We start from the raw sequence: 12,573 nt of genomic DNA, 5'->3' as shown, positions 1-12,573 counted from the left end.
GGGGGAAGGCAGAGACAAATGTATTTAAAAAGTAAATAAATTAATTAAAAAAAAAAAAATGGAAGGCGAAATAAGGAATTTCCCAGACAAAAGAAGGCTAAAAGAATATACCTCTACCAAACCAGCACTGCAAAATAAAAACTTAAAAAATAAAAACTTAAAGGGACTGCCTTAAGGAAATGAAGAAAAAGTCTATGAATACCCAGTTCCCTTTACAGTTGACAATACTTGAATTTACCAATATTTTTAATACATAGTAATCTGATTGTGACAATGATGCATTATTTTAATTATTCCTTTATTAGTTGTTGAAACTAAACCTGTTTTTGTAGATTTCTTGCCTATTTCTATTATTTTTAAAAAGCTTTAAATGGCTTTTTGGTATTCATTATCCATTTTTTTATTAAATGTTTGTAGAGTTTGTTCCCTAAAAACAACAACAACAAAACCATTAACCCTTTTTTGATGTGTTGCAAACACTTTACTATTCTATTACTTGTCCTTTAACTTTTTTATACGTATATTACTGTACAGTCTTAAATGTTTAATATTGTCATATTGTCAATATTTTACTTTATAGCTTCTGGGTGTGAATATGTTCCTTCAGGGTAAGAAAAATATTAGTTTGTATTTTCTCCTAAAACTCCTTAGATTCTATATATTGATTTTTAACTCACCTGAATATTTCTTGTATAATGTGTGAAATAGGGCTCTACATTTGTTTTATTTCAAGTAATAGTGGAAAAAAAGAAAAAAATAAATAGGAAAAATCCATTCCATTATCAATAAGCCAAATATATTTATTTATTAAAAAGTAATCAAATATGATTGCTTTATTCAGTATTTGAGAAGCAGGACATTCAAGAAGCAAGTGAATTCTCAGGATGGGCAGACACTGCTCAGAATGATTGATGGCATTTTCTCAGTTGAATATGTGAGATAAATATGTGACTCCTGATTGTGTCTGGCAGGTGGTAACAGACTCCTTTCCCATTTTTGATTCTCACTCCATTCTCAATGAGATTTAGAGATGGAATAAGGTTCATATCTCAGTGAGGAGATGACAATAAAAAAAAAAACTTAACGGCTTGTTCTTATTCACATCAAAGTGTCCCCTAATCAATATGGATCCATTAAAGTAGGAGCACCAAAATATTATGCAGCCCTTGAAGCTCAAATGAAAGTATCAAGCTATGTGCAGGCAGCTCTTCCCTTCTCCTAGAATGAACAATGGGTCATTTCTCAGAATATCAATAACTGTAGCCCCATTCATTTTTGGATTTTAGAGATAATCTGCTGTACAACACCCATGGGTGAAAATGAGAATCAATTGACTTACTTCTCCCTGAACTCATCCCCTTTCCTTACAAAAATAGCTAGTCAGAGAAAGGCAGGTACCATATAATGTCACTCATATGAAGAATCTAATGAAAATGAACTAACATGTAAAATAGTGACAGATTCAGAGAGCAGGCTGACAGCTGTGAGGGATAGTGATGGGGAGATGGAGGGATTGAGTGAAAAAGAAAAAAACTCATGAATGAGGACAACAGTGTTGTGATAGCCAGAGGGAGGGGGCAGAGGGAAGCGGAGAAGGGTAGAGGAGGTATTAATGGTGATGGACACAGACTTGACTTGGGGTGGTAAACCACAGTAGAGTGTATAAATGATGTGTTGTAGAATTGTGCACCTGAAACCTATATAATTTTGTTAACCGGTGTCACCCTAATACATTCTATAAAAAGGGAAAATAGCCCTACCTATCTTTGATACCTAAAGTTCCTTTTCCTATACTCTCCAAATGGCAACCAAGAGATCAATTACCTCAGTCAGCCCTATTTCTCAGGGGTAGGCAGGTTCCCATTCTTCGTTTTGCTAACTTGTTTCTATGACAGCTTTTTGGCTTCCCCCATCATATCTCTAAAGCCATGCTGCTATCCTCACCTCACTTCATTTATTCAATTCCTCTTCATTTTCAATACTTGGCCAGAAACTGGGTGAGAATTTATAATGCCTCTGTTTGAAGTCTGTTTCTGATTACTGACCCCATCCCAAGGGTCATCTATTCTGGTTCAAGTTAGTCCCATTTCTGCAAGTTTCCTAGTATCCCTATCAATGACTCCTCCTCCCCAAGGAAACACATGCTACCTGAAATCAGTTCTAATTCATTCAAAGTCCAATTCAAGCCATCACTCTGTGGATATATTCTAACCCCTGGGGAGAGCAAACAGAAACTCTGAGAATCAACATCTCCAGTTCTTGTCTTTGAGTTCCACATAGATTTGTATTTCTAACAGCCTAGTAGATACTTGCAACAAGATTTCCTACAGGTAGTTGAATAAGTTTGGGCAGTTATAACCCAAACTTATTACTTTTTCCTCGAACTTTGTCTCTTTCTTTTGCATTCCATATCTGATCTCCACAACACAAGCAAAAACACCTTTGATTGTCATTCCAAAAACAACAGATGATAATTCTAAAACTGTGGAAAACTGAGTAAAAGGAGATACAAACCGTCTCTGAGACAATGATCCAAAGATAAACCACTTCACATTTCATATCTTGATTAAAGCCATCACCATTCACTTAGTCACTGAAGCTAGAATTATGACTTCTGTTTTTCCTTTACAAATCACATTTGACAAGTTTCTAAATCATATCAATCCTACCTCCAAAATCTCTACTGAAGGCATTCTTTTCTATCCCTGTTGCCATAATCTTAGTTCTTTTATTTTTCTCACCTGATCTAGTGCAATAGTCTAACATCTGATTTTTCTACTATCAGTCTTCAAAACTCACATTTATCTCTTAGCATAATCTCTATTGAATTTTTCACCATAATCTGCCAGTAGAGTTGTTCTGAAATGTGTACCTAATTATTTAACTCAACTGCTTTAAAACATTTAATAACTGTAATGCCTACAAAATAAAGTCCAAATTTCATGGTGTATTAGTCACTTAGGCTGCTATAACAAAATACTACAGATGGGAATTCTGAGCATGCCAGATATTCCAGCATGGTTGGTTTTTGGTGAGAGATGACTCCCTGGCATGTAGACAGTTGCCTTCTCACTGTGCACTCATGAGGTAGGGTGAGATAGCAAGCAGAGAAAGCTCTCTCATGTCTTTTCATATAAAGACACTGACATCATCATGAGAGTCCCACTGTCATGACCTCTTCTAAACCTACTTACTTACCAAAGGCTCTATCTCTGAATACCATCACATTAGGAGTTAATTAATTGGGATGGGTACAATTCAGTCCACAGCACATGGTATGATATTCCAGGGTTTTTATAATTAGCTTTAAGCTGCCTATTCTGTTTTATATTTTACTACTGCATGAATTCTGAGACTCCAAAAACATGTCAAATAGTTGTCAAATACATCATTCACTCTCATTGGACTATGCCTTTGATCAAGCTGTTCACTTTGCTTAGACAAGTTTTCCACCCTGACAAACTGTTAGGTCTTTCAAATATGCAAATCAGATGCCACCTGTATTATGAAGTGAGTTTGGACTTCCTCTTCTTTGTGCCCATATCACTTTATACATAGTTCTATCAAATTTAAGTTGCCTGGGCACAAACTGTAGTTCTGCTATATTCTAAATGTGTGACCTTAAGCTTCTTTTTTATTTTTTTTTTTGCTTCAGTAAGTTCATTAATAAAATGGGGATAATAGCACTGATTTCATAGAGTGTTGGTGTGGGGATTGATGAGTTACTCTGCACAAATTTCTTAGAGAAATGTCTGGCTCTTAGTAAGCATTATATAAATTATTTGCTATTGTTATTGTATTAAGTGAAAACAACCAGAAAAAAAAAACACTTTTATTCATAGACTGTAAATGTATGAAAAATGGCTTCACTCTGATATTCTGGTAACCTTGTACTATTTACTTAGGTTACGTAGGCAAGGCTCAATTGTGATCCACCCTAGGTCTTGGCAGAACATGCAGTGGTCCTCTCAGAAGTAGGAAGATAGGCAGTCTTGTGAGGAGTTGTTTCAAGGATCTTTTTTTTATCTGTCTCCCTTCCTTGTGGGAGGCTCCCTGTCTTCCAGAAGGACACCACAAGGCAGACTCTCTTTTTACTCCCTGGTTCCAGTAAGGCATTGGACTTTCCTGTTCCCCAACCCCCAGACCTTGGGTATACATGCTGGTTTTAAAACAGCTTAGCTGAAGTCTAGAGTGAACTCTTCAGCAACGAAGTTCCACACTGCTCATGTCATCTGTCATCTGGCCCCTTTAGTTTGATGTTGTCCTGTGGAGCAAAGGAATATAAGGAGCTGACACTGCACTGATCTTATTTATGCTGCCTGTGTGAGTAATAATCGATACTCATTTGATTTAATTGTTTCCTTATTGCATGCATTAATCAAGGTCTGTGCTGCTGCTTATGGACTGCTTGATCTCTTGACAGTAAGCTCTTTGAGAGGAGACACTTATCAATTTTTTTCAACACTATATATTGATTATCTAGTCTATAGTAAGTGCTTAGTAAATATTTCTTGAATTTTCAAAAGATATAGCAAACAATGATAAATAGTATTCAAGCATATATAGTCAAGGATACATATCAAACCCATTATTATCAGAGCAAAAATAAAATAAAATATAAAATAAAACAAAACAAGGTAGGGGTATTCTACTCATGAGGTTTAAATAAAAACATAGACATGTCACCTAGGAGAAAAGAGCCCTCTAGCTCCCTTATTATTTTTCCATTAATTTATATGAGCATTTTATACCCTGTAAGCATGACCTTATTTTCTCAGATGAACTGTAATGTAAGAAAGAAAGGCTAGATTATGTTCTAAGGAACCCCAGTTTGTTTTTCCTAGGAACTGCTTCATGGCTGATAGTAAGTAAACCAAGATGAGGATATTTTTATGTATTTTATATGTTGGGCTTTCTTAGAGAATTTTACTTGAAGAAAATTGTTGGCAGTTAAAAACAAGGCAAAACAAAACAAACCCGCAAACCACTGGCCTAACTCTAGTTCTGAAATTAATGTACAGTATGATGACTGTAGTTAATAATACTGTATTGAATACTAGGAATTTGCTAAGAAAGTAGCTTTCAAGTACTCTCACCACACACACACACACACACACACACACACACACACACACACAAATGGTAACTATCTGAGTTGATATGTTAATATCTTGACTGTAGTAATCAATTCACTATGCATATGTATATCAAATCATCATGTTGTACACTTTAAACATACACAATTTTTATTTAAAAATAAAATGCCTAAATATAGATTAAGGCAAGGAAAGTTTGTTAGCTACAAACTCGGGAGTAGAGCAGGAGCTCTTTGGATTGGGGGTAGATAGAAAAAATGGAAGGCTTGCTTAAGATATTTATATTACTAATGCAGAATTTTGTTTAGTGAAATTGCTTTATTTAGGACTCATATATCTTGCTTTCTTATTTGGAATTTGGGAAGAATAAAGGACAGGGTGATCGTCATAAATTTTTAAAAACCAAATCACTCCTTGTACATAAACAGATTATTTGTTCTCCTATTAAAGCTTCCTCAGCTTAAAAGAGGTCTTCTTCTTAAAATCTCTGAGTTGAATTGTTACACACACACCAGATCCAGGATCCAAATAACATATCTAGTCAACCCTAGGGTGTAATTTTCCATACATTTTAATATTTCTGATATTGGGACACATCACACAATCAACATGTACATTTAATGTGGTAGCATACCTATTTTCCTTCATTATTAAATAAATGTCACATTTACAATTTGATGATGTCTTAGATTTTAGGAAATGACATATAACAACAGGAATAATGAACTTATAAATTTGAGCAAGAAATACTTGAGGTGGGGCCAACTAGCTTTTTAGTCTGTCTTACATGTGGGGTTAAACAATGATAGTGGGTATCATCATTAATGTGTCTATGGGATAAAATTCAAGCTACAAATGAGGGCTTTTTTCTTCTTTTTTTGAGAGTCAGCTTACCAGTACACCACTATCCACAATTATTCTTTTATTTTTATTATACTCACTGCTTACTCAAATAGGTCATGCTATTACATGCTTGGTTACCATATTCCATGTGCTCTTACCTCTGCTTGAAGTGTCCTTCTTAGAATGTTGTCCACTGTAACAATCCTATCCACCCAAATAGAGTCAATTCCTTTCTGCTTTACATCACCGTGTACCTAATATATGCCTCTAAATATATACTGACCATACTGAACTGCAATGATTTATTAGGTATCCATCTTCTTTACTGGAAGTTCCTTGAGTATAATTGACTGTTTCTTATTTATCTCTGTATCCCTAGTACTTAGGACAGTGCCTGGTATGTAGCGGTATTCACTAAGTCTTCAAAGATTGAATATATAAATCAAAAGAAAAAAGAACAATATAATGTGGTAAAGTGCCATAGCACCAAGAAATGCTTCATTTGCTGCCATTAAGTGGTGTTCCTTCCTTATCCAAACTCTCTGAGTTGCTGGTAGACATACAATTGTCAACTCTGAGTTTAATTCCTGAGTAAAATGAGACATTTATCTCTCCCCAGTTAATTATAAGTTCATTAGAAGGAGATATCAAGTCTATTTCTGTATATATTTTTGAGTTTTAGATTATATATTCCTATTCTTAGGTGTGATTTAGTTTCCAAGATGCATCATTCAATATACCTTTATCATTAATACTAGTGGGAATTTGCATGAGAGAAATGGAAAGGCCCACAACAGTTTTATTTATTTAGGGCCTAGAATTTCTCCAGTTTTTAGAGCAATCCTTAATACTAGACATCAAAAACATAATTTTACAGTAATTTAAGAGAGAGGAATTTGAATATTACTGCTAAAACCCTGGAAGCTAATTATTTCAAGATAACTTGAAATCTTAACTCATTTGAGTTTGAAAAAATCTCTTGAGTTAATTAAAGTCACTATTCCCATTATGTTACTTGATTCTATTGACTGTCTTAGATCTTGCTAATTACAGGAAAACTGAATTTCATGCCAAAAAGAGATTCCATTTGTCATTTGTTTAAGGAAAAAAACTTAAGCATCTCCTCTGGGCACCACAGTACTCTATACCATACAGTATTGTAATAGAGGGTGGGGATAAGATAGATGCATAGCCTCATATCTCAAAAAATAAATTATCAGCACCAGAGTTACTAGTGTATACTGTCAAAATGGATTGTATTCTACACTTTTCATTAGATACAGACTTTTCAACAAGAGCATAACAAGGCTCAAATAAGCAAAAATAAGGTGGATTCTATTGAAATTGTTGGTGTTGCATTGTAATTTTATAGAAACAGTCGTTTGGCAAAAGATGCTCTCTGATATGCTGCAATGTCATTCAGATTAGGAAGCCAAGTAACACTTTAGATGTCTTGTTTTAGATGTCTGTTTAGAGTTTTAAAATCAGAAGTTTCAAATATTAAGAAAAAATTCCTTTTCAAATTTCCCAATGTAAACCAAGTCATCAAAAGAAATACAGACGTAAGAGAGAAGACAGATCAAGGGAAGCAAATATTTCATTCTCATTGCCTGTCAACTCATGAGACATTACTAACCATTCAGATAGCATGAATGAGATAGAAGCAGAATGAAAAAAATTCAGTCCAGTCAGATTAGGCAGTTTTGGGAGGACTAGAAATAGTGTATTATGTCATATTATTCTATTATGTTTATTTGTAAATTTTATCCACATGAGTAAGGTCAGTTTACTTTGTGCATATTAACCAAATTTAAATTGTCCCATTATTCACTTGGTACTTGAAACATATCAACAAATATTTTTAAAGAGTTTACAGTCTTGCCTACACTGTTATGTATACAAAAGGCAGTCAATTTAGCTATAATGGTCATAAGCAAAAAGGGAAAGGGAGAGAAGCTTACCACTAGATCCTCACAACACGCTGTTGAAGTGTCCTTTTTTGTCAATCCTAGGAATATATCCTCAGTTCCCACATGTTGTTTGTATATAATATCATACCTGAAAATAGTCATTGATATAGAAACTCAAATGAAAATTTCCCGTCATAGAGCAGACAACTAGAAACTTATGAGAATATGCCATTACAATAAAAATAAAATGATAAAGTAAATAAAATTCTTGCAGTTTTTTTCAGGCACATGGCAGAACATAAAGAAATAGAAATCTAGAAATTCAGTCAAAAAATGCCTAACTCTGTAAAGCAGGATTTATATCATATATACTTCTTTTCTAAAATGAAGCTTAACTGTTTTAGAGCTATACAAATAAAATGGATTGAGAAAACTTCTAATAAGAGTCTCATAAGATTTGATGTAGAAAAAAAAAAAGGAAGGTCCTTTCCAGGAAAACAATGGCTCAGAAAAATAGAGAGCCCATAACCCAGGGTTTGATGGATAAACAGAAACTCTTCACCAATAAATTTAAATGACAACATAGAGTTCGAAAATCCAGGTTTAGTACCATTTCTGTCATTAACCATGTGACTTTGGTCAAGTCACAAACTCATGGAGTCTTGGCTTCTACATTTGTACAATATATGGAAGAGGGTGGGTTTGAATTAAACGATCTCTATTTTTTCCACCTCTAAAATTCTATTGTAGAAACATTGGTAATGTAATCAGCATTACAGGTCACAGATGCAATAATTGCAGGGTGATTACAGCTACACTTATAATGCTTAGAATCTAGTCCTATAGGATTCTTAGTTCAATGAAAGATTTTCCTGGCATTTCACCACACACGACAATTCACAAATCTTTTTTTGGCCCCAAACTTGGGCCCTTAGATATAGGATGGCTTATAGAAGCACCCAGACATAATGTACGCTCTATCATTTAAGGCAAACATTTACAAATGATCTTTTCTATTTAATTCTACCTTAATGAAGAAATGGTAAATCTCTGAACAGGAAGACTAAAGGACTACATTGAACTCTGACCACTGGCAAATAGGAATGACCATGAATGAAAAAGGGATTTCTCTGAGTTGAAACAGGAACAATATGTTGCTATTTGATATGAGACATTTTTTCTTAATAGACTATAACTTCTACCAGGTATTTACAAAGATGAAGCCAGGTTAAAACAAAATAGAAAGGTATTAATCCATATAGCCATGATTCCCAAAAAGATTTTCTCAAACTGCTGCTCTTCTCATCTCCAGAAGTTTTCCAATCGCCTACTACATGCTTTTGCCTGGATCCAAAGGCACCTAACCATCCACACATCCAAAACCAAACTCATTGCTTCCCTTCCACCTACATTCCCAGTTACAGTTAATAGCCCCACTATTCACTCTGTCACCTAAGCATCATTTTTTGTTTTATTTATTTATTTAAAAAATGTTTTTATTGTTCAAATACATTTGTATCCATTTTCCCACCACCCATTTCCCCTGTCCCACCAACCCCACCTCCCTCCCTCAATCCTTCCCCACTTTAACTTTATCCATGGGTCCTTTATACATGTTTCTTGACTTGACCCTTCCGCTTTCTTTCCCCGTTACCCCCCTTCCTCCTTCCCTCTCATTATTGTTTCTTTTCTCTTTCAATGTCACTGCCCAAGCATCATTTTTGACACTTTATTTTCATTCATTGTATCTAATAAAACATAAAATCTGACTTTAAAACTCTGTAAAATAAAGACCCTAATGCTTCTCTCTGGGGCAGAGACTTATATAGGGCCCTTATAAGTATTTTATTTGGTCACTAATCATTCTTCTTTTGTGAACTGCCTGTCCACATCCTTTAACCCTTTTTCTTCTTTACTCATTGGGGCATTAGAAATACTATCGCATAAGATAGAAAATAAAGATATTTTTTAATCTTAAAAAAGCCATTTTCTTCATATTCTGTCTTACTTAGTCCTGTAAAGCTCTCATGGACGTTCTTTCTACAGAACATCAGACAGGAAAAGTGTTATTATGCTAAGTGAAATAAGCCAGTCAGAGAAAGACAAATACCATATGATTTCACTCATATGTGGAATCTAGTGAACAAAATGAACTAACAAACAAATAGAGACAGACTCGCAGGTAAAGAGTAGTCTGTCGGGGGGATTAGGGGGTTGGTGGGGGTGGTGGAGGATTGAACAAAAAATTAAAAAAGGGGAAAACTCATGGGCATGGACAACAGTGTGGTGATTGCTGGAGGGAATGTGTGGGAGGAGGTGGAGGAAGGTATAGCAGGGATAAATGGTGATGGAAGGAGACTTGACTTGGGGTGGTGAACACACAATATAATGTACAGATGATGTTTTGTGGAAATGTGCACCTGAAACCTGTATAATTTTGTTAACCAGTATCACCCTAATTAATTCAATAAAAAGGAAAAAACATAAAAATTGAAAATTTACCAAAATTTGGAGCTTGCCACATATGGATGTTTGACATTTATTAGACAATATGACAAATGAGTGACTTAATTCTTATGTTTCATATGGATGTGTGAATGCTGTATAACATAACAAGATTTACTCTTCATTCTTAAGATGCAATCTGAAGTGTTTTAAAATCCCATTTGATTTTTTATGAGGTTTACAATTTTTGACATTGTTTATTTAAAAGCTGGATACTTTTTTCCAGTTAATTATCTGCTGTCTCCTACTACTTCTATTTTCAGAACCAACTTAGAAGATAGAAGCATAGTTGTTTTTTTTTTTTTTTTTGAGGCATTGGACACGGTTTTATAGTCATAGTTAATGTGGAACATTGAGTAATTAAAAGCAGATCTTTAACATACAAACATGGTATAATAATTTAGTTTATATGAATGTTTAATAGGCTATTTTCTTACTGTTAGTCCCATATTATATAAGTAACTGACATTAAATATAAATATACAATGGAAATGACTCTACTTTTCATTTTTGTTAGATAGTAAGGTCTTATGTTTTATTGTTTGTTTCTGCTTTAGGGGGAAATAATCATCAATTACACATGTCTTCTGTGTTTCACTGTAGTTTTTATCTTTTATGTGGTACAAGTCACTTTATGAATCTCGTCAAAAATAGAATGGTATCAGAAGACACATCTAGTTTAAACCCCTAAATACATTCTTGGCTTCATTTGACTTACTCTGGTATTTCTCTAACATCCCACATGTCAGCATGCTCTGCTCCTTCTGGAACTTCTTCTGGATTCCAGATGGCCTCACTAGTTTCATCACTGGTTTGAGGAATAACTATAAAGAAAGGGAAGAGAAAGCTGAAGCTGTTACCCATTTCCCCATAAAATTGTTCTTGTATGCTCCATTGGGGATCACTAAGTAAAACATTTTCTATTTATATTTTCTATTTTTTACCAAAAAGAAGCTAAATTAGTAACAACTTATTAAATATTTTTAAAATATTTGTTTATTATATTTTTTCTGTTACCATTTAGTTCATTTATACTTCCCTCCCCCCAGCAATCTGTTGTCCATGTTCATGAGTCCTCTTTCCTTTTGCTAAATTCCTCCACCCCTAACCTCCCCCCCCCACTAGCTGTCATCTTTTTTCCATCTATGAGTCTGTCTCTGTTTTGCTTGTTAGTTTAGTTTGTTCCTTAGATTCTGTATATGAGTGAAATAAGAAACAACTGATTAAATATTTTAATGAATACACAACCAATACATTGTAGAGTTGTAATAATAATTGCAGGAAATTTTGAAAAGACATTTAAGGAGATAGAAGAAAATAAAATAATCTACAGTCCAACTGCCGGGAGATAATGAATGATAGCATTCTGATGTATATCTTCCAGTCTCTCTCTCCCTCCCTCCTTCTCTCTCTCTCTCTCTCTCATATATATATATATATATATATATACACACACACACACACACACACACAAATATATGTACATATATGTGTATATGCACATATATATATATGAGTGGGTTCGATCTCTGGTCAGGGCACATACATGAATCAACCAATTAATGCATAAATAAAAGCATAAATATATATGTATATGTATATATATGAGTACATATATAAACATCTAAAACATATTTAAGTATAAAATAACATTGTGTATATAATATAAAATATATACCCAAAGAAACAATTAGAACATATATAAATACTTTTATATAAAAGAATAAATCAAACAAACACTTTGGTTTAGGTAGAAATGTCTTATCTTGCATTGTCTTTTATTGTATAAAAGCCCTTTGATACATGTTTCATTCAGGTATGCCATAATTCTTAAAATATACCATCAGTTAAAAAAAACTTAAAATGTTCATTTTTTTTAATCCAGTGTTTTCCTCACATATGCATCAGCTTTAAAGAAAGTATCATTTGTCCTTTATGTAGAATTGAGCATGTACCTGAGTTCTCTACATGTCAACTCTAAATGTTTAAAAGTAAATAGGCACATAAAACCCAGCTTACATTTTTTCCAACTATTAGGGCTGCAAACGGACAGTCATATAGGTTCAGAACATTAGTTGGAGTCATTTTAAGCACCCCCCCCAAATTCATCTGATTTTTAATTATGCTTATCTTTAAAATTTATCTGCTTCTGTCTAGCAGGGGCTTTGTAAAGCCTAATTACAGATTTTATATATAATGCTTTATATATTACTCATTGT

The 12,573-nt window shown here is 33.9% G+C and overlaps 1 protein-coding gene across 1 annotated transcript in view; it reads right to left on the bottom strand.

Annotated features, from left to right (window-relative positions):
• DNAAF6 (dynein axonemal assembly factor 6) overlaps positions 1–12,573 on the bottom strand; it is a 75,886-nt gene that overhangs the window by 46,536 nt on the left and 16,777 nt on the right. Inside the window, exons 4-5 of the mRNA XM_054576914.1 lie at positions 11,073–11,178; positions 7,901–7,997 (exon numbers count right to left, since the gene is read on the bottom strand). Of these exons, the coding sequence (XP_054432889.1) occupies positions 7,901–7,997; positions 11,073–11,178 (203 nt within the window). The remainder of the gene's footprint in view (positions 1–7,900; positions 7,998–11,072; positions 11,179–12,573) is intronic.

Source organism: Pteronotus mesoamericanus, unplaced genomic scaffold, assembly GCF_021234165.1.
Source record: "Pteronotus mesoamericanus isolate MK-2021 breed Mesoamerican mustached bat unplaced genomic scaffold, CSHL_Meso_final contig_37, whole genome shotgun sequence".
In the NCBI taxonomy this organism is placed as follows: domain Eukaryota; kingdom Metazoa; phylum Chordata; class Mammalia; order Chiroptera; family Mormoopidae; genus Pteronotus; species Pteronotus mesoamericanus.
The sequence above is the reverse complement of the archived record's forward strand: the minus strand, read 5'-3'. Positions and strand labels throughout refer to the sequence as shown.